The sequence below is a fragment of the Dermacentor andersoni genome, chromosome 6 (genome assembly GCF_023375885.2).
Source record: "Dermacentor andersoni chromosome 6, qqDerAnde1_hic_scaffold, whole genome shotgun sequence".
NCBI lineage: Eukaryota > Metazoa > Arthropoda > Arachnida > Ixodida > Ixodidae > Dermacentor > Dermacentor andersoni.
The window spans coordinates 56,924,153-56,946,061 of NC_092819.1; the positions used below are offsets into that span (position 1 = coordinate 56,924,153).

At 43.6% G+C, this 21,909-nt stretch overlaps 1 protein-coding gene across 1 annotated transcript in view; it reads left to right on the forward strand.

Moving 5' to 3' along the window:
* Positions 1-21,909, forward strand: part of Ltn1 (E3 ubiquitin-protein ligase listerin) — a 42,829-nt gene that overhangs the window by 17,403 nt on the left and 3,517 nt on the right. The window contains exons 15-27 of the mRNA XM_050171645.3: positions 656-830; positions 1,695-1,946; positions 3,497-3,603; positions 3,770-3,889; positions 5,404-5,540; positions 6,117-6,267; positions 7,139-7,277; positions 10,059-10,278; positions 11,941-12,160; positions 12,268-12,336; positions 16,778-16,964; positions 17,498-17,645; positions 20,447-20,576. Coding sequence (XP_050027602.1) covers positions 656-830; positions 1,695-1,946; positions 3,497-3,603; positions 3,770-3,889; positions 5,404-5,540; positions 6,117-6,267; positions 7,139-7,277; positions 10,059-10,278; positions 11,941-12,160; positions 12,268-12,336; positions 16,778-16,964; positions 17,498-17,645; positions 20,447-20,576 — 2,055 coding nt within the window. The remainder of the gene's footprint in view (positions 1-655; positions 831-1,694; positions 1,947-3,496; positions 3,604-3,769; positions 3,890-5,403; positions 5,541-6,116; positions 6,268-7,138; positions 7,278-10,058; positions 10,279-11,940; positions 12,161-12,267; positions 12,337-16,777; positions 16,965-17,497; positions 17,646-20,446; positions 20,577-21,909) is intronic.

The window sequence follows — 21,909 nt, forward strand, 5'->3', positions numbered from 1 at the left end:
CATAAATAAAAAGCACATAAGCAAAATTTATGTTGACAGCAGTGACCCTGTATACAAAGCGAACAGTTTATGAACTGCACCTAAAACACTTGCTTTTTAAATATTACCTAAACAGCTCAACGAAAAGAAATGAGAATGAAGTACATCTAGATAAGCCCGATATGTAGATCCATACAGAAAAGGTACATTCTTCAAAAACTAAGCTCAAAAAGCATCAGATAAGCGCCTAGGTACATCAGAATGTTACCCTGTAGTTAGAAAAGAACACAGAAATAACAGCAATAATTTACAACTTATCAAAGTGAAATGAACTTGATAGAAATCAGATTCTTATACAAGCACAAAAAAAAAAAATCTTCAAATGTGTCGAATGTCTGAAAGTTTCAGTGTTGTTTTGTAATAGGCTATCCTCCAAGCATCAGCGTTCATGTAAAGTGGAGACAGCATTACCGTTTCACTTGTTTTGCTAGATTGTCTGTAATCAGCATGCCTATGCTTTTTTCTCCATTATTGAGCTGGTACCTCTGTTGTAGCACTGCCGTCCTGTACTTGTTTAACTGTAGTCTTTATTTGACTGAGCTTCACTGGGCAGTGTTTTTTTTTTTTAGTGTGACCTCTTGTGTCACCTCCCTTTTTTTTCTCTTCCTATAAATAGCCAAGGACTCGTCCGATGCTGCTGCCGGTTCCTGGAAAGCATTTTTGCAGCCATCCCCAAGGAGGAGCAGGACCCGGTGGCTCTTCTTCTTGACCCGACTGTGTCGCTGGTCCTTGAATCCATTCTTCCCACATTGCAACAGTGGGAGAAGCTCGTCAGTGACACTTGCCTTTCGGTGAGCGCGCCATCCTTTGCTGCTTTGTTGATTCTGCTAGTGTGTGTGTGTGTGTACTTATTTATGTGTGTGGGTGGTTCTATTTTGCTGTTGGAATCAAAATGAGTGAGTAATCCTTAGTACATACTCCCTACAGTAGTGACAGCCGCTCCGTCACACTCGGGTCCAAAAAAGCAAAAGATATGTAGGAGTAAAAGAAGAAAATAGAAAGAGGGAAACAAAACTGTGCAGATATATAAATATCTCAGTAACCCGTACGTAAAAGCCAGCGAAGCTCTGTAAGCAAAGTCCGGTGCCCTACGGAATTCGTATGAGTGTGGTTTGCCACTGCCCGAATTCTACCCAAGACTTTTCGTGCTCTTCACTATGTGCAGTGTAATTTCCTCGTTCTACCTGAGTCTTTTCAAGCATGTCCGAGCTTAGAACTTCTATGGTCTCTGCTTATATCCAACACGTTTCCGTATTTTGCGCCAGCTCTACTGATACCGGTGTTTGGCTGCACATTCTGATGACCTAGTCATGTTACCACATTAACGTTAGGACGCAGCCTGCTTTGCTGGCCGTTCTCTGGATGACATTCGATACCAACAGTGCTACGACGCATTGCCATTGCCGAACGCTGCTGTTTCCGGCGGTGCATGAAGACAGTTGTAGAGCTCCCCTTAACAGCCTTGCTGACAGGCATACAGAGCTCGCGAGCTGAGTAGCATGGATTCGGAGTTCAGAACATGGGACAATCTCTTGTTATCAGAAATGCGGAAATCCCAGAGACCATAAGAAGTGTGCCTGCAGGTAACCTCACTATTCAGTTTTGTTGGAGATGCTGCTGCCAAGTGGACTCTCATTTGTGTTGCTGTCATGCAGGAGCTTTTGGCAGCGCACCTAGACCATCCCGAGGACCACCCGCTCTACACGACGCAGGACTATCTCTCCAAGCAGTCCGGCAGTCAATACCTAGACCAAGCGCACCTGGCAGACGTTGCTGGCTTTACAGAGGCAGTCTTTGATCACATGTTGGTCTCTGAGGGCGAGTCCGAGTCGAAACCACTGAAAAGCAGCAGTTTGCTCCTTAGATGTGCCCCATTCCTGATCTTGGCGCGCTGTTTCCCTCACCGAGTAAGTGCACTTTTTTTTCTTTTTCTCATTGGCTGCTCTTCATTTTTATACATACGCTGTAAAAGTCATGTTGTTATTTCTTTGGGAGTTGAAACTGAGCACTGGTATTGATGAATCTTAATGCGAAGTAATGAATGAATGTCTCATATTTTAATGCATTAGCATTAAGAGCGCCAAAAGTGGAAGAAAGTGTATATGTGTGCAGTGTGCGAAGCTGATCACGTGGTAGAGGTAGAGAGTAGATTGGAGAGCTTGCAAGAGCTTGCCAATGGGAGAGCTTAGAAGAGTGTGGGCGGTCTAGAAGCCAATCAGAGCTGCAAAGGAGAGGGTGCCGGGCAGCTGCAAATTGGCGCTCGAGAGAGGGAAGGTAAAGGGGGCCGGCGCTGAAGCGCTGTCACCTCAGTCTTCTTTGGACCACTGTCAGTTGCACTTTGCTCCTCGAAGAAGCTGGATGGGTGTCAAGTGAGCCAAAAAGCCAAAATAAGCTGCAAAGCTAACGTGGTGCGATGTAACGCTAACGCATTTCTCTCGCATTTACCGCTAAATCGCCACTGAATTCTTTATTCATAGCTGTTTTGTGTTTACATCATAATGCTGTTCTATCAGTTCAACAGTTATTTCGTATCCGCTAGCCTTGATTGCATTTGAAAAACGAGGCTTACCAGGGCAGCAAGGCAACTGTGTTGCACAGTCACCGAGGCAGTCGTATGAAAAAGGTGATTTTTTCAAACATGGTTGCAATTGCTTACGCACAAACTGCAGAGCACGATATCACGAAAATGTGGTACGACTGTCATCGCACTCAGTGCATGAAAAAAAAAAAAGTGCTTTACTGGCTTAAATTTTCTCGGAAGGCAAAATAAAGGGGGTGGCTAAGTTTACAAATGTTATTTGGTAGAGATTATTGCTCAAGGTGCCGAATAATTAAGAGCGAAAGTACCAGTGTTGTCTGATTTCTTTGCCCCAGTTCTGTCTGCCCTTTGGGTATAAGCACACAGCTTGTCTGCAGTGATAATAACCAACACACAGGAACACGCATCACACAATCAACACACGTCTGTACAACTCCTTGCATGTGATGTTTTTGTTAACCTGTTTAACGATATCACTAACATATGTTGTATTAGAGCTTTATGGTGTCTTGTTTCATCTGTTGCGCATTGCTAGTTCACTCGGTGCACAACGTACTCTCAGTCAATAGGGCCGCCCAAGAATGCAAGTGTAAATGACCTAAAACAGTTTCTCCGATGTACTTTATTTGAATGCACTCTGCCATGTCAAGAGAATCGCAAGTGTCTGAGACAGAACAGGGTGTCTGATATTACAAAAATATGGGCTGGTATAATGTAGCCATTCCATTTGCTCTATTTTAATTCCTTTCTAATCATCCACCAATCATGACCAGTCAATCCAAGGGAGAACTTGCGATCCCAGGTCATCTTAAACCATTGATGAAGCATGAAAAAGAATAGCATTGCAATAGGACTGTTACATTAGCTGGGCCACAGTTTCTTATCACTTATCAGCTGTGTACATGATCTCTTTTTCAGGCTCGTACAGTTTCTGTTGAAGATAAAGAGGACACTGAGAACCATTCGGCCTTGAATGCAGCTATGGAGACATTTTCAAATGATGTCTTTGACTCCATTGTGAACAAGTACGTAACTCTGTATCTACCAAGTAATTGTACAGCTTACATGCTCCTTAAAGCGAAGGGTCATCTTATGAATACGCAACTGTCACAGTCACTTGAGCTTTAGTTCAAGCTCGCCTCTGTTGTACTGGCATTCTAATTTTTCGCTGACCTTGCTTTTTGTTCACAGAGCCACCTTGAGCGAGAAATTGTGGTTAGAGGCACTTGTCTATTTTCTGAGGAAGCTGAGAGAAGATGGAATTGCAAGAAGAATCTGTGACTCACACTACATTGTCGCCAAAGACAATTTGTGAGTTTGCTTGTACTTTGCACTTAATTCTCATGCATTACTTGCAGACAAATATTGAAACATATGTGGCTGATTTCTTATCGCACATTTTAATGACAGAGCATAAGAAATATTGCATACATTTGTATTGCATGCAATATTCTTGTTTCACTTGTAGGATACCTCACCAGGTCCAATAGAAGATTTAGAATATACGCTTTGAAGTCGTGAAGTGTCATCCAGGGAGCATTCTTCTGCAAGAATTTTTATATAGCGTGCAGTAATGGTGGAGAAGGAGGCAAATAAAATGGTACAACTCAATGGTGCGAGAAGGTCACCTACCATTCCCACAGTGCCTCCCACCTACCATCTCCCATTGCCTTGACAGGGGTGCTCCAGCAACATTTCTCTCCAGTCTCCGGCCTTATCGGCGTCGAAGGCCCATCCCTTGTTGATTTCACAAGCCCCATTTCTCTTTTTTTCTCTCTCCCTTTATTGCTGCATGACACATTTCTGGTGGCAATTTTTTTATGCTCTGTGTTTCATGGTAACGTTTTGCCAGGTTTTACCATTTTAAACAGACAAGTCCAGAGCACACTTCATGTACTGATTATTCTGTCTGCAAAGTATTACAGTGATGAGCGGCACAAAAATGGCTGATATTTCATACCATAAACTGCATGTCCTCACTCGCTATCTCTTGAGGAACCGCCACTCCCAGCCAGAGAGTCAAGGTAACGTGCACAAACGCCATGAAGTAAAACACAGTCCTAGCAACGTCACTCATCATGATGCATTACTTCAGGGAATCGTCCAATGTGGAATACGCAATGCCGTCACCAGAAATGCACCCCACAGCAAGAAAGCATCAGAAGAAAAGGGAAAGGAGACAGAAGCTGGTCATGTGAACTGGACTTAGTGCCTCGGCGCCGGTATGGGAGACGACAGGAAAGGAACGTTGCTTGGGAACACTACTCGAGGCAGAGGGAGAGAGTGTCTCTGTTGACATTCGTGCTCGCCTTCTGGCAGTATGGCAACAAGGCATTCACTTTCTTTTATCTATAATAATTAAGCAATTTAAAAAAATTAGTCTGGTGAAACAAACGATAGCAGCGTTTTAGAACCGTAGTTTTTAACTAAAGCTTGCATTGGGGCCTGGTGAGGAGCCCTCTAAGAGGTTGTGCTGTATAACATCGGCAGTGTCAGGTGCGATATGTAATACTAAAGAACTCAAAGATTGTGCTTACTGCTGCTTAAAGTCTGAGCACTTAATAACTCTGTGATAGGACCCTTCACCGTGGAAGGCTTAGAACTCATCCCGATGTGGAGATAGTCAAATCCGGCATCTTGATAGTTTCTGAAATGTATTTTTTCTTGAAAATTTTCATGATGATTAGAGGGAGAACTTAAACTTTGCCATCATCATTGCGCCACACCACTAATGTCAGTATGTTCATTATGAGGCTCAGCAGTGTATGCTTCTTTTCTGCAATTTCTGCCAACATTGGGACCAAACAACTATTGTCTCTTTGCAGCTACAGCCATGAGAAGAAAGCAGAACTCTTGGTTGTGCAGTCGCTGCTGCCTTTTATGTCCCAAAGCAACATTGAAGAGGTTTTTCTCACTTCTGTTGGGTGCATCAGGTCTTGGGAACCAGAGCTGGGCTGGGCTGGTAAGTTGCGTTGTTTTTGTTTTCTGTAGGTTGCATCCTCTAACAGCTGTCTCAAATTATTATTCCTGTACACTGTTTCTAGTACGTTTGGTTCAACTTGCTCTATCATTTACGAACTAATTAGTCGCATTTCCTTTAAGATCTTCCTTGGAGTTGGCTATTGTGCTGATGAGCGTGAAGTGGTGGGTTTGATCCCAGTGGAGGTGGAATACAATAACGCTCTTGTACCATGCATTGAGTGCATGTTAAAGAAACCTAGATGGTCAAAATTAATCTATAGAGCTTACTGTAATAACTTCCTATAACCACAGTATATCTTATAATCAGATTGTATAACCCTAGAATTTAATTTTTTTAATTATTGATAATGTTAGTAGCAGTAGTAGTAGTAGCAGTAGTAGTAGTAGTACTAGTAGTCGTAGTAGTAATATACTGTTGTTGCTGTTGTGTTGACTTCAGATCTTGCAGTGAAGTACATACCACATAAGTAGTGGTTGGACCCCGCGTGTACTGTCTTCCCAGCCTCTCCTCGTGTTCACATTGACTCTATTTTTCTTTCCTTTTTTTGTTCCACAGTGGCTGTTGACCTTCTGGGTCTTGCGTGTAAGGCATTGGAAGGCCTTGACACAGGAAACACTGAATCAGTTCATGAGGCAGTGGTCTCTGTGCTATACTGGTTACAAGGAACAAGGGGTACTCAGCCAAAGCTGTACTTGAGAGACGAAGAGTGAGTATGCATATGATGTTGCACATCAGTTCCTACTCAAATCACTGAATTCAGCATCCTGCTTACACGGCTAAATTTCAGCCAAACATGTTAGCTATGGGCACTTTCTTGCCAATTGAGACAGGTGGCCGTTGTCTTCTATTACAGCTCGATTAGTTTGAGATAACAAAGTGACATGGGGGACCAGGACATGGAGGAAAGGAGCCGCATTTGGGCAATGGGAACATATCAGTTACCAGATAGCTCACCTTTCTGTATTTCTTTATTAGTTCATTTGCTGCTATACACAAAAAAAAACAAACCACAGACAAGCAAAGGTTGTCGTGGCGATGACATTATGAGACGTGTTACCTGTTAAATGTTGTTAAATGTAGCATAGTTTCTTGGCACCGTCATGGTGGCTCAGTGGCGATGGCGTTCTGGGGTGCAATCGCAGATCGTTGTTCAAAATGCGCATTCAGTTTGCATTCAGTTTTTCCTCATGTGAGAGGCCTAGGCTGTGCCAACGTTGTCGGCCGCGCCTGTCTGCACAGCTTAGGCCAATCGCATGAGGCGAAAGTGAACGGAAATCGAGCATACGATTCGAAGAACTATCTCTGCTCGCGCCCTTGCTGCTCACCAGGAGGTTACGGGTTCAGCTACAAGCCGTAGCGGCCACATTTTGACGAGGGAGGAATGCAAAGACACTTGCGCACATAGATCTAGGTACGTGAAGAACCCCAAGTGGTCATAATTAATCTGAAGGCACCACCCCCCCTCCTCCTCCGCACACACATTCGTTCTGCCTCGTTTTCTGCCCGTGCATGATTCTGAAGTAAGCATCAAGTATTTCATCATTATCAGTGTGTCCTGTCCTGTGCTCTTCTCTCAGTGCCGGGCTTTCAGAAGATGAGTTTGAGTGGAGTCGTATGGCCTGCCACTTCTACCTGGTGGTTCTGAGGCAGTGCCCCCAAGCGCTGACGCCATGCAATTGGGACTTTGTGTTGCTGAGCGTTGCCACATGGAACCAGGCAAGTTGTGCAGTTTGCTATGCATTTGCACCCAGATATATTGAACTCAAATGGGAGCGCAAGATAGTTTTATATGCCGATAATTCTAAATATAAAATACACCTATCTGAAGCTCATCTGAAACCTCTGCACGCCCCGGGCAGTTTCCCCAAATTGTGATTATCGGGGACTTGACGATTTGCTTCTGCAAGGACATTTGAAGTGAACAAAAATTGACTAATTATTTTGCTCACGAATGTTGCAAGGCGCTCATGCTGCAGCATAGTCTTTGATACACCGTATTTTCCGGTGTATAACCCACATTTTTTTTCTGAGTTTTTCATCAGTGCATTTTATAGAACAGTGCGACATATATGCATTTGGTTTTGGTCTTTCGGAAAAAATCTGCCGTCAAAATTAGACTGGATGCTATGGTTACGCGAAGTACGCTGGGTTGACCTCCTCTGGCAGTTGTTATGGGTTGTGTTACGGAGGCTTGCTATGGAGGTTGCGTGTTCATCTCATGATCGAGTAACTTGAAGGTGTGGCAGTTCTTCTGCTTTCATCTTTCATTTCCTTTCTTCCTTCCCCGCTTAGAACAACAGAATTGTTATTGCTACTGATGGAACACAATCTCAGATTTATGTATCCAGAATGTCATTGCAACATTTGCACAGGGTGTTAGGGATATTTGTGAACTGAGTGGTCTTCAAAAATCAGAGACTGCATATTTTCACTAAGCAGTGCAGTACGATTTAGGAGAGGGTAACGGTGGGGTTAAAGGTGCAGCATTAGCTCGCCCATTGTGCAACACCTGTTAAGGGTGTTTTGCAGGAGCAAATGTTCCACATGCATGGCAAATGAGTAAATGCCACTCCCCTTCACACACTTGTACACACATGCGTGCATGCAAACACACACATGCTTGTGACAATACTGGCTCTAACCCGCAATTTATGCTTCAGTCTTGCAGCATTTCTGCCACACATTTTCCTATTTCCTCGCTGCTGTCAACTGAACTAGCTTTTGGCGATTAACCTTGATCTCATTTGCTACAACATCAGATTGAAATAAAGTCGCCCCAACATTGTGCACAGCTGTGCAAATCTTGTCAATTTACCCAATTGTTTGCATTTTCTTTTATTGTTGTGGAAAGCTTGCTCAAATTTCCCCAGATCGTTTGCAAATTCCTCCAACCTCTTGCTAATCTTGTTAGTCAACACCTTCTCTGCTCCGGCTCTTTAATGTATGCTGTTTTGCAGAAACACTGTGTGCATTTGGAGCCATCTGTCTACCTTTCAGTCCCTGCAAAACCTGTGAAAGCAATGTGTATAGCATGAGCCAAACCATGGGCCGTATTCTGTAGCGGTTCACTTTGGAACCGGTTCGGTCTGGCTGTTGCCATTGGTCGGCGCTTCGTTGTCGTCATCCCTGGTGGGCAGGACGACAAATTTTGATGACGTCACACAGGTTGTCAATCATCTGGAAAGGAACCGGTTCCCTGCTACGAGAGGAACCGCGGAGAAGTGGTTCACTCGAGGGTTGCGCGCGGTGGCGAGCATGATGTCGAGGGTTGCTAGGGCAACCGTGGCTGCCGGCAAGTCTTGCGCCAGCTGACGAGCCGGCACCTAGACGAGACGAGACAGAGACGGCAATGGCGGCTCCTTTGGTTGTGCTAGGTTGTGCTAAGTTGTGCTGCTGGCGAGTGCGAAAGACAATGACGCGACGAGAGGCAACGACGCGACGCGTTCGGCATGGCCGAAGAAGAGTTTCGAAGGCATTTTAGGCTCTCGAAAGACGTAGTGCGACGTCTTTGCTCGAAGAACATCTCGGACCTCAAAGATTTCGTGGTGTCGACACTACGATGAAAGTGCTGTGCGCGCTGCGGTTTTTTGCCGCCGGGAGCTTTCAACAGTGCGTCGGGAATGAAGAAGCAATTGCACTGTCGCAGCCTTCGGTCAACCGGATCATTACAGCCGTCGCCAAGGCCATTACGGTTGTGGGCAAAGAAAACGGATCGGTTATATTCCCATCCACGGCGCAACAGAAAGCCGCCGCCAGCTGTGCTGGCCCAACACACACTACGCCTTTGCTAGGTAGGGGTGCTCCTCGACAAATGAAACGAGTATTTCGCACTGCCTCGCTGAAACATGAGGACCCAGCCGCCTGTCCTTGTGCGACGACATCGTTTCGGTTTCGGCGCACGATTAAGTCAAAACGTAAACAAAGCGAGGCAAGTTGTTTGCATAACGTATGGCACACCACCTAGCGACTAAATTAGAAAACAACACAAATAAAATTACAACTCCCAGTAGCCGTCTGCGCCGCAAGCTCACATTTATTACTGAAAATTATATTTGCAAGTGTTCTATACAAACCAATGTTTTTTTATCAAGCCAGCAACATCCTTCAATTGCTATACCGTCCCCCAAGTACAAACAAAAATGACGACGTGGTCTTCCGGCAGACCGCCACTCGTTGATTGGTTCCCCTCACGCCGCCCCATTCCACTCTTTCTCCGAGTGACGTAATCCAGACGTAACAGCCAGACTGAACCGGTTCCAAAGCGAACCGCTACAGAATACGGCCCCATAAGCACTTTGTTATTCGCTGATGCTTATCCATTAGTATTTGCATTTCAGACAACGAAAAGGTTGGATTGCCATGGTTTGTTTGTCACAGGGCTTCAGTGTGGAGGCACAGCTGATGTGTACGTGTGAACAGGAGTGCACAAATAATAGATCAGAACTGCTGTCATAGTTAAATTCAGTGACAGCGATTTGTTTTCTATTTTCATGACAGAAGTTCAACTGGAGGAGAGCGGTAGAGCTTTTCTCGACGAGGGAAGTCATCTTCACCTGCGAGCTCCTGAACGCTTTGCTGCAAGTCGCTTATGTGACCGACAAGTTGCAGCCGGTTCGTGAGCAGTGCAAGCTTCCCGAGGGTTTCGACGTTGAGTGGGAGGAATTCTACACTCATGCCATTTTCTCCGTGCTCATCCCTGGATTCATTGACATAGCTCGTAAGTATACTTTCGCTTTTTTCGTGCTGTCTGAGTAATGTGATTAATAAGGTGAGGTTTCATGCTAAATTCTTAACCCAGATTTGTTGCTAGTTTCTAATAAATTCTTTATTAGTGTCTATGGCTTTCTACAGTTGAGCACAAGGCTGCGAGTTCAATTCCTGGCCTCGTTGGCAGCACCTCGATGAAAGTGGGATGAAGAGTTGGATTTATGTGTACATTAACGAATCCTAGATTGTCAGGGACAATCCGTGGCCCTCTACAGGCAGCATCTCTCATAGCTTGCCTCAATGTCATTTTGGAACATTAGTCCCAACAAATCAATCAATGATCAATCTATTCAAGTCTCTAATCACTTAACTGTTCAAATAACAGGGCAGGCCTCTGTCAAAGTGAACAAGCAAGCTGACAGTTAATTTTCTTAGGCACATTATTTGTGATGTTGGTTAGAAGCAGTGTCAATGCATTGTTCAGGTGCATTAAGCAGGTGGTAGAGACCAGTTCCATTTGTGCATTGTCTGCTACACAACCAGGCACTCCCAGAGCTGATGTCTTCAAAACACCTAAACAGTGAACCCCGCTTTTTAAGTTTAACATTCAATAACAAAGGACGGAACGAAGTTGTTTTTGTACATGGTGAGTTATCTTTATGGATGGGTAGCTGACACTGTATGCAAGGTGGCTTGAAGAGCAGCTTAATTTTTTTTTTTTGTTAGTGTTCTTGTTGCAGTCATATCAAGCAAAAGCCACTTAAAACCTACTGAGTCATTGCAGATCTCACAAAAATCACTGAAAGTCCAAATCAAGATCTGTTGATAACATGCCATGTTTAGAGAGAGAAGAGAATTTCATTGGCCTGCATAAAAAGGATTGAGACCCATGCTATCGCACCAAGGGATTGCCGTCTGCCAGATGTACTGACCACTGAGCTATCACATAAGTGCAGGCATTGGTGGTTCATGCTGTACAATATATTTTGGGAAATGGAAGTGTGTGATGGTGATGAGCAGGACTTTGAAGCTAGGGTGCGAAGTTGAGTCTACCCGCTGTGGCGGCTTAGCGGTAATAGCGTTACACTGCTAAGCACGAGGCCGTGGAATCAAATCTTGGCCGCTGTGGCCACATTTCTATGGGGGCGAAATTACAAAAACACCCATGTGCCATGTATTGGGAACACATTAAAGATCCCCAGGTGGTCAAACTTTCTTAAGTCCCCCATTATAATGTGTAATAAGATCATGGTTTTACCACGTAATACCCTAGAATTTAATTTTAGAGTTGAGGCATGCTAACGTCATGAATTAAAAGTGAATTTCGAAAACAAAAGGCACCAGAATAGTTACAAGAATGTGAATAAGTTTTGAATTAAAAACAACCGATGCAGTGAGGATAATTTTGCAATTTACCGTTCAGTAGAGACAGAGCTTGAAGTTGACATGTGTGGTGCTGTGGATTTAACTGGTGTTGCAAAGGTAATATGAGAAATGTTTCTTGTTTATGTTACTTTAGTAGTGATGTAGAAACTCATTTTGTTGCATTGGATTTTGTCATGTTGTCTGCAGTCATATAACTTGTCCTGGATAAGCAACACCTGCAGATTGTCACTGTATCCGTAACGTGGCTACCGTATCTGAATTTGGATGGCCATTATTTCTTGTGCAGAGCTCTCAACATGTCCGGATGAGACGGCATCCGTGCTTCTGAAGAAACTCGCTTCGGCACTGGAATTTGCAAGTGAGAAATCTGTTATGAAGTTCATGGAAGGCTTTCAAAACCAGGTGCCGAATGCAGCATCCCTGAACACTTTGTTGTCAAAGCTGACACCCCTGGCCACATCCAAGTCACTTGCACTGCAGCTAGGTGCTCACACAGTGCTTCAAAAGTAAGGATGTCATGCTTGCTTATGCTGTAGTTGTAATGAGAGCTTGTGGCTTGCCAGAGTTTCTGACACTGTCGATGAGGTTGAAGTAATTTGGTGTTATTTTATAGGATCGTTCCAACAGTCGCTAGAGAAGAAGCACAAGGCATTGAAAAGCAAGAGAGCGACGAAACTTCCAGGTATGAAAGTATGAGTTCAGGCTCAATTGAGTACGGCAGAGGAACATGAGAGGTGTATGAACTGCGCAACGATATCATGGAGAGAACTTCTCCGCAACTCGCTATAGTTTCTGGTGCTCGCCTGTAGACAGTGCGAGTAGTTCGGTGCCCATGGGGCCCGTCTTTTACAATGAGCTATTGGGGCACACGGCACATGGTTCCCTAAAATGTGTCGAGCTTTTTAGTGCATAATGAGGAAAAAATGCTTTGTCCCACATTGTAATACAGGGGACAAGTTGTGCAAGGAAAAGGTCTCGTTTCTTATTTATTTTTTTTGTGCCAAAAGATGATAATTGTCTGAAAAAGAGGAAGTGTGCCATCTTGAGGAAGGATCGATTCCTTCAGGTGAGAGACTTTATGAAAAACATTTCGAGCCCCAAGTCATGTGCTATGAATAGACAGACAGCACAAGCTAGTAGCATAATGTTAGAGTGCGTAAAGATATTTTCCTGTGTTTTACTACAATAAAATGTTCTCTTTGCAAATGTTCTGCACCTCTCTCTCTGGTGCCCACATGCTGGGTGCATCTGCAAACACTCATTTTATCTCTGCTCAGTAAATGACTTTACTCTAGTAGATGCCCCTAAAACAGTCACGCGATTTATTGGTTTTAAGTAGCAGTATCAATACTATTTGGCATGTATAAGAAAAATGCCTGAATGAGCTGTATTCATTGGTATGTGCATGCAACTTCATAACGACAGACTCACCCTCCTAGAAAATGCGTGAGTAACCATAATTGGAAAGTTTGACACGAAAGTGGTAGCGAAAATGAAAATTTACAACTTGGTTGATGATGGGCACTTAATTATTCGTAACTAATGGAGACATTTGAGCCAGTACCTCCTCCTATTACAGGAAATACAGTCAAATGCCATCGAAAAGTCTTTGGACCTCCGAAATTCTTCGCTACACAGGTCACTGCATTGTAAAGGTCATGCATCATACCACTCTCAATAGAGCAGGCTAAGCACGTTCAACAAAAGGAAACCTTTATTTAACATTAATTCAATAGAGTCTTAGTGAAATAAGTAGCTATTCTTTTTTGTGCACAGTTCGTCCGACAGAACGTGCAACTACACACAAACTTATTGCTCGTAGGTTCACAATATGCTTCACGGCGAAACACAAGAGCTATACAAGGTCAATTTGCAGGTTGTCAGCTTCCGCTATTGTCTCCCTTGCCGTGAAAATTCTTGACTCATTCACAGGATTTTCATCACTGTTGCCTTCATTAATAGTCGGTCGGTCACGATTACATCTCGCGCTGCCATCAATTGCGATGGCAGCGGGATGAAAAATTCTTGACTCATTCACTGGATCTTCATCACTGTTGCCTTCATTAATAGCCAATCGTTCATGATTACATCTCACACTGCCATCAATTGCGATGGCAGCGGGATGAAAAATTCTTGACTCATTCACTGGATCTTCATCACTGTTGCCTTCATTAATAGCCAATCGTTCACGATTACATCTCACACTGCCATCAATTGCGATGGCAGCGGGATGAAAAATTCTTGACTCATTCACTGGATCTTCATCACTGTTGCCTTCATTAGTAGTCAATCGTTCACGATTACATCTCACACTGCCATCAATTGCGATGGCAACGGGATGAAAAAATTCTTGACTCATTCACTGGATCTTCATCACTGTTGCCTTCATTAATAGTCGGTCGTTCACGATTACATCATCACGGTGCCATCACATCCGCTGGTGCATATACAGCAAGCAGTGCGTGGATTGAGTGATTCGTGGAGTAGTGCAACAGGACTACTTCTGACATCGGCACGCTCGTCAAGTGCGTCGCTAGCGCTGCTGTTAGCGCAGATCACATGCACCTCAGTGACGTGTGCAGACGGCTCTGTTTGTACCGCTATGCGGCGTCCATTGTTAACCACCAAATAAGCCATTGGGGACACCTAAATTTCTTCATTGTACAGGCAGATTTGATGTAATGATCTTCATTATAGAGACATTCACAACACATATGAAAGATGAAAATTCGGACGAGACACACTCAATGCTTCTTTATACAGGCCATTTTGCTGTAGAGGCGTTCATTGTAAAAGTGTTCCACTGTACGGCTTTCAGAGCATGAAGGTGTTCATACCTGCGCAACAATATGGGTTAGTATACGGGCATAATATCGAAAATAAATGTGACCAGACTTCTCTGAGGTATTTATGCTGCAGTAGCTGCTACTGAACGCACAAACTGAAAGTGCCATGGATTTGGCTGTTGCAATTTCTCAAAAAGAAAAAAGGAAAAGAAAATGGTGCCGCATAAACTATAGCACAAAGCGCCTTTTGCTTCGTCATGGAGCAGCACAAAATCGTGCCAGAGACTGCACATGTTTGGCATCTGCATGTTGCACAGATATGTGAAGAACATGTCTTCCTGCGATTCCCAGGCACTGTCATGTGACAAAGGTTCTAGCATAGGCATTTGGCTGCTTTGAATTTGTTTCTCTAGCTTTATTTTGCAGTCGTCGTCGTTACATCAGGGGATAGTTCAACGTTCTACAAACCGCCAAGTGGAGCAGCCGCCTGGCTACCCACATGTTTTTCATGCCCATTCATATATGTTTTTCGTGCCTACATTGACTTCATTTGTCAGCACAAACCACCCATAACTGGCACTCAGAAAGAAATAAAATGCATGAAAATAAGCTTCGGGATGTGTTTTATTGCCTGTTATACTTGGGCATGTTTTCCTAACACACATACACCAAGCCGAGAGGACCCCAACAGACAGCCTCCGCTCTCCTGCGCCATCTGTCGCAGAATGCATGCATCATTAGCGAGTCTTCTCTCAAGCTTGGAGGCCAGTTCATACACCTCTCATATTCTTCCACCGTGGGTTCAAGTTCAAGCTTTATTCATTTTTTGTGGGTGCAAGAAAGGCGATACGATGAGACTGATTACATTAGGAGTTCTCAGAGTTAAGAAATGTTCTGGGGCACCTCCTCAAATGAAGCTCATATCGATAACTCATGTATGAAACAATGCCATACAGCTGATTCCTGTTAATTAGATCTCAATTAATTCAACTTTTTGCTAAATTTGAATGCATTGGATGGAAAGGACTGGGGAGAAAAATTGTTTACTTCGAATGAGAAAGCATGCCGTTTGGTTAATTTGACCCCGACCAGTGCCCACACATGCATGCAGTAGTCACTAAAGGTTTGAAATCATAAACTCAGCAACTGCTTCCCTAGGCATAAAGCTGTTTAACTTTACCGTCTTTTAACATTTGCAACTTTTATTTAGTCCAAAGCTGAGGCAGCATTTAAACACATTGGTGCCCTTTGCTGCATACTGGTTGAGCTGCCTTTCAAGAGCAAGAAGCAATACGATATTGCAGATTATTGCAGATTACTTCAAGCAATAAAAAAAAAAATATACGAATTCATTCATTCTGCTGTCGTTCATTAATTCGATCTTTCAGATGATTCAACCAAATCTTGTGGTCCCGCAAGGGTCGAATTAGTGGGATTCTACTGTATTACCATGCATTACAAGCATTCTCTATTTACTATTGCTAGCACTGAGGACCTGTGCTTCTTAAACATTTATTTTGCTATTGGTTAAGATGGCAATTATTTTCACAGTGGTACTGTTCGTACTGCACTGTAATATATTTTCCAAAATAGTAAAATATTGCTTAGGACACAAATTATCTTGTGATGATAAGCAAAGCACTTCAGCTTGTTGAGATTTCTTTGGAAAGCTCCAAACCTGGGATGGCATTTATGCAGCTTGAAGTTCCCTGAATATACAAAGTATAGTATCATTCATGCACAAAAAAGTTCATGTGAGCTTTTCAGCACAGCAAAACTCCTCATTGACATTGGCTCCTAACATCTTTGGTAGCTAGGTAATTTTGATGCATTCTGCCTAGTCTGCCTGCGTGCTGAAACAAAAGATATGTGGATGCACACCAATGTGAAAGCAGGAATGAGCATGGGAAAATACATAGGCGATGTGCATGAAGGAAGTTACTCATTTTCGTACTTGTATGGCCACCTGACAATGATAATAACTGAAATTTCAGTATACTGCCTTTAACATGTCTTGGATCAGTGCGGTTTCAATTACTAGTTACTGTGATTCCCAAGACAGTAAGCTGAGTTTGCTGTGGGTCTCACCGCACCATTGCTGCACCAGAGGCTGCCTGTATTATTAGTTTCACATTGAGTGAACAAAATCTTTGGTCCTGGTTGTTGAGTTGGTAGATATCAATCAATAAACCAATAAAATAGTCAGTCAACCGAGTTTAATGCAGTGGCAGTCGATGCTTGGCTGTCCACTGTCACCTACCTTTGTGTTCCACGTTTCTCCTGTCTTCCATTGTTGGATAGCGCTAGGCTATAGCCATATGCTTCGGCTCTGCACAGGAGCCCCCCAGAGCCACTGCTTTCATCACTGCTTGAAATGGGGCAAGTTGTCGACGTGCTTCTGCTAGACTTCGACATTGGTGACTGTTGTCTGGTGGAGGCCAACACAGACAGCTACACTTACACCCTGGGCTACCTTCTGTCCTGGCTGGAACTTCTTGCTTTCTTTGGTGCATCACCTGCAGAGGCAAGTTGGACACATAAGTAGTATCTGGCAGGCAAAGGTATTGGCAACTTAGCTCCTTTGGTTCAGCCATGATCTTTGCAGGAAGCACTTGATTAACTGGAAGGTGGCCATCTTGCTCGTCATCAGGTTGCCGAGTGTAGAGAAGTTGCAACTGTGAATGCATTGTGCCGTGTACCATTTGTTTTCTAGTGTAATGGTGGAAACCACTACGCAAACCTAAATTTTACGACTGAGGTTAGGTGTATATTGGCTTTCATCTGTAATCGCTTTTCATCTGTTTTTTAAGGGCAGCAGTAAAAAATAAACGAGGTTGCAGCTTGATTCCAGACTGCCACGGCCACATTTCGATTGAGGCGAAATGCAAAATCGCTCGTGTATTTAGATTTAGGTGTGTGTTGAACAATGCCAGGTAGTCAAATTGATCCAGAGCCCTCCTCTATGGTGTCCCTCTTAGCCCACTGTTCAGTTTTGGGACGCTAAACCCCCTAATTGAGCAACGCTTCCAAACCACCTCTGCATTTTCGTGGCCGCAGGCTAGATCTGAGTATGCCAGCTACCTCCAGGAAGAAGGCCTACTGTCCTCACTTCTGCAACATCTGTTCTGCCTGATGCCTTCCAATGTCAATTTGGGCTCCAAGGGCAACACCATGTTCACCGAGCCAGTGAAGCTGAGCCCACAAGGTACCTCGATCCTTTCTTGGCTTGGCCTTCTGCTGACTAGTTCTAGCTTCTTGTGTACTGTTTTAATACAGGAAAAGCATCCTTGCATCTCACTATCTTGTTCCCCTCATGTATGCAAATCATGGGTATCGTTGTATATGTGTCTGCACAAAATACATAAGAGAGAGCTCTAGCGTGTCTGGTATTCTGGTATGTGCACTGGCGCTTGAGGATTACCAGGTTAAAAAAAAATGTAAACATTTGTAAAATATGTAAAGCAGCTGACTTGGTGGCTCCACTTGGTGGTGCAGAGCTCAACCAGTCTAACACAGAGCTACATAGCTATTATTGCAGTAACCAAGTGTATTTTACTTTGTTGCTTGTGCAGATTTTTTGGAAGCCGCATAATCATGAGCACATTGGCTTTTTAAATGCTTTTTCAACAAAAACACTCATGGAACATGAAAACATATCTACAAGGCATTGTGGGGAGACGAAATGTCATAAGACGTTGCTACCAGCGTCTGGTAACCTGGTATCACGTCAACATCATCGCTTATACCGGAATACTAGACATGCTAAAGCACTCCATTAACGATGCGAGAATCTGTATGGAAGTTTGTTTGCTTGCTACAGTAGAGATTACTGCCATATTGAGTATTCACAGAAGTACACTGGTTTTTATAATTTTTGCAATTTGGCATGGTTGAAAAAGTTTTTTGTGGTGGCTATCGATCTGGCTACTAGCTTAAGGGTACTAGTCGTGTTCAGTATTAATAGATGAGAGACTTTTGAACCTATGAGATGTGTCAGCTACTTCCCTACACTGACGTGTGAAAATGATAGTAGCATCAAGACAGCGACGAATGTGAAGGGAAACAAAAAGCAGCGTGCAAAGTATTCATGCCTACAGTTTAAAACTGTGTCTTGATGTATTAGCAAGGTGAAGTAAAATAAGCCAGTAAGCAAAATATCCATGAAAAATATACCAGTCATATGGAAGTTCTTGCTCCCTGCTATAGTAATTTGTTCACCTATGATTTCCCCCCCCCCTTTTTTTTTCTTCCCCCCCCCCTTTTTTAAAGGATGGCATGAATCGGTACACTTTAAAGGGATACTCACACAAAGATTCTAACTAGAAATAACTGGTAGATTCCATTGCTCCGAGCTCATAGGTACAATCTGTAAAGTGTCAGTAGCAAGTGCAGCTTAAAATTCATTTTGATTTAATTTGGAAGATTGTGCAAGCAATCACTTGGAAAGTTTGGCACTTGTCAATGTAGTCATCAGCCTAGGTCATATTTGTGACCGGCGTTACACAAGTTTCAGCGATTAATTTCAGTGACATACGTCGTCATTGGCTCGCCTCGTCATTCGGAAGAGAGTTCAGCACTGTTTGCATTTCGGCTTGCATTTCGTCTTGCAATGACCACACACAAAGCATACATACATGCGCACATGAAGTGTGCATGCAAACTTCCTCCCATTTACAGGTTACCAGGTTACCGGTGCCATGGCCGGCAGTAGCAAAACTGTTGGTTAATCCTGTGACAATTTCTCTAACTAAAATGCATTCCATTTTATTTTTGTCACGTCAGTGTTATTGTTGAAGGGAATTATCATAAATGCATGGTACGCTAATGATTACGTGGCTATTAAGGCTTTACACCAGCAGTTAAGTAGAATATGTTGCAGTATTATTTTTGCGGGCTCTCTGGTCAGGCACTGCGTCACCAGATGTCACTACCAGTGTTATTCATGCCATACACCTCTCCGGTTACCCAGTAAACCGTAAACAATAAGAAGTTTGCGGGCGGTATCATGCTGCATAGTAGACTTCTACCCAACAAAGAGTTACAGGTCTACAAGCTCACATGATTATCGTTGTTTACAAACATGCCTCTTACGTCGTGGGGCATGTAGTGCTCTTCAAAATCAAAGCTGCAACAGTTCGTAACGTGCGAGCATATAACTAAACATTCGTCACACACTGGAGCAAACAAGTTTCTTTAACGTGATTACTGGATCAGTAGCTACTTATTAAGCACAAGAAACGGAGCCCGAAAATTTCTAAAGGATGCACTGAATCAGGACTATTGAAACAAGATGACAGAACTTTCAAGCCATTGGCCCTCCACTCTGCAATGCTTTGCTGGCGTTACATTCTCCTCACTGCTGGTTCAACTCATGCATGGCATAATGGCCGGGCAACCTGAGCATTCTGCTGCTCACTGCATCATGGGTTTCATTTCCAGCTGTGGCACGTACACTTCAAATGATGAATTAAAAAACATCAATGAGCCCTCATCTGCTAAAGGAAGTTCCAGCAGTTAAAATCAAATTCTGGGGTTTTACTTGCCAGAAACATGATCTGATTATGAGGGACGCTGTAGCGGGGGACTGTGGATTAGTTTCGACTACCTCAGGTTTTTAAATATGAACCTAAATGTAAGTAGACGGGTATTTATGCATTTTGCCCCCATCAAAATGTGGCCGCTGCAGTCAGAATCAAACACGTGACCTCTGGCTGAGAAGTGCAACTCCATAGCCAATAAGCTTACCGGGGTGGGTAAACTTCAAGCTGTTATGGGTGCACACGTAATCAATATTAATCTGTACTAGTGACCTCGTTACAGTAGTGTTCACAGTCAAGGTGTAACTGGGGTATTAAAACTCCATAAATTATCAGCGTTAAATTTTAGCTCACTGTGCTCTTACCCTCCAGGGCAAGAATGTGTGTCTTCTTGCTGTTTTCTTCTGCACACTCTACCTTGACTCCACTGTTGATGCTATTGCTTGCTTTTCTGTGTGGATTTTTGCAGAGGTGTTCAGCTCAGCAAAGCTGCAGCACATTGCCTGCCAGGTGTACTTGGACACCATATGCAAGTTGCCGGCTCTTGTGCGTGCCTGGTGGAGCAGTCAGAACAAGCGTGTCATGGACCACGTGGAAAAGTGAGCTTACCATGTTTCTTTGCTGCATGATAGCAAGCCGTCTCCTTCTGCTGAAGGTTTTGCTCATCTCTTCATGGCCGTGCACTTTATTTTCCTGCCTATTCTTCTTCTGTTGTCGGCGGTCTCGCTCATTTAGATTGTGATGTTGCTTTTGATGGGGTGCACGTTCTCCCTCGTTTACTTGTTCTTTCTTTAACATTTCAACCTCTGTTCATTCCTTTCAATTGAAAGCGCACGCTGCCTTTCCTTGACACAGAAGAATAGTATAAAAGTTGCTCCGTGAATTAGGCAGAAGCTGGAGTGGTTCTCTTTTTGCCTCTTTCCTCTCCCCTATCCCTCTTTTCTTTTTTCAAGCTAGTTCCTGGCTTTCTGAGCAATTCATTTAGTGGTTGGAATTCTTAAAGAACCGTGGGACTGGACACTGCAGTCACATGACTAGGAAGGCTGGAATGTGTACTATAGGTACATGCTCAGCTGTAATGAATACCTTTTGACCTGGCAGCGCTGACCAACTTCAAAATGTAGCCATTCTCATATGACCGACAGTTTTTCTGTATATCCGTCATTTTTGTCCCTGCCTGTTGTTCTCAGTGGCTGGAAGGATGCCTGTTGCCCTTCCTACCCCACCTCTCCTACATCAGCCCACCATCGAAAAATTTTAACGCAAGAGTGTTAAGGGCCCCGTGTCACAGAAAAGGCGGTGGCGGCATCCCGCACCTAGCATCAGACGCCGCTTCGGCAAAAATAATTTTAAACCAAATTTCGAACCACGCATACCCAACCACACTTCTACCACCAAAGTTGCTCATACCTCATCTTTCATTCTTTACAAAGTTATTCCTCGGAATTTTGAGAATGAGGGCCCACAAACAAATGTAATGTAAAAAAAATGCCAACAGCGCATATCTTTTATGTCAGCTCTTCTCAGACTGAAGTAGTAAAGGAGCGAAACAATAACAGGAGATCGACCCATGCAAGAGGCCGCATTTGTACAGGAAAGCTTGCCTTCGTGCATAGCGTTTGCCGCCAGCATTTCCCGGTAAACGTTACGGTTACATAAGCTGCAGTTTCCGGGTAGCATGAAAATGAGTCGGGGGTTTTTGAATGCTATCGCATTCCACTCTTAAAGGCGAAGCTTGAATGTTCTTCAAATTTGTTCGGTAGCCTCCTGGCATGCGGCACATGTGAGTAGTTTATAAACATTTTAGAATTTTATATTAATGTATCGTTTGTATTATGAAAAATGAAGATAACTTCTCATTTAAGACTAACACAACTTTGTTACAATAGGTTACTGTGTTGCCAAAAATGCAGGGATGCAGTGGCTATGAGT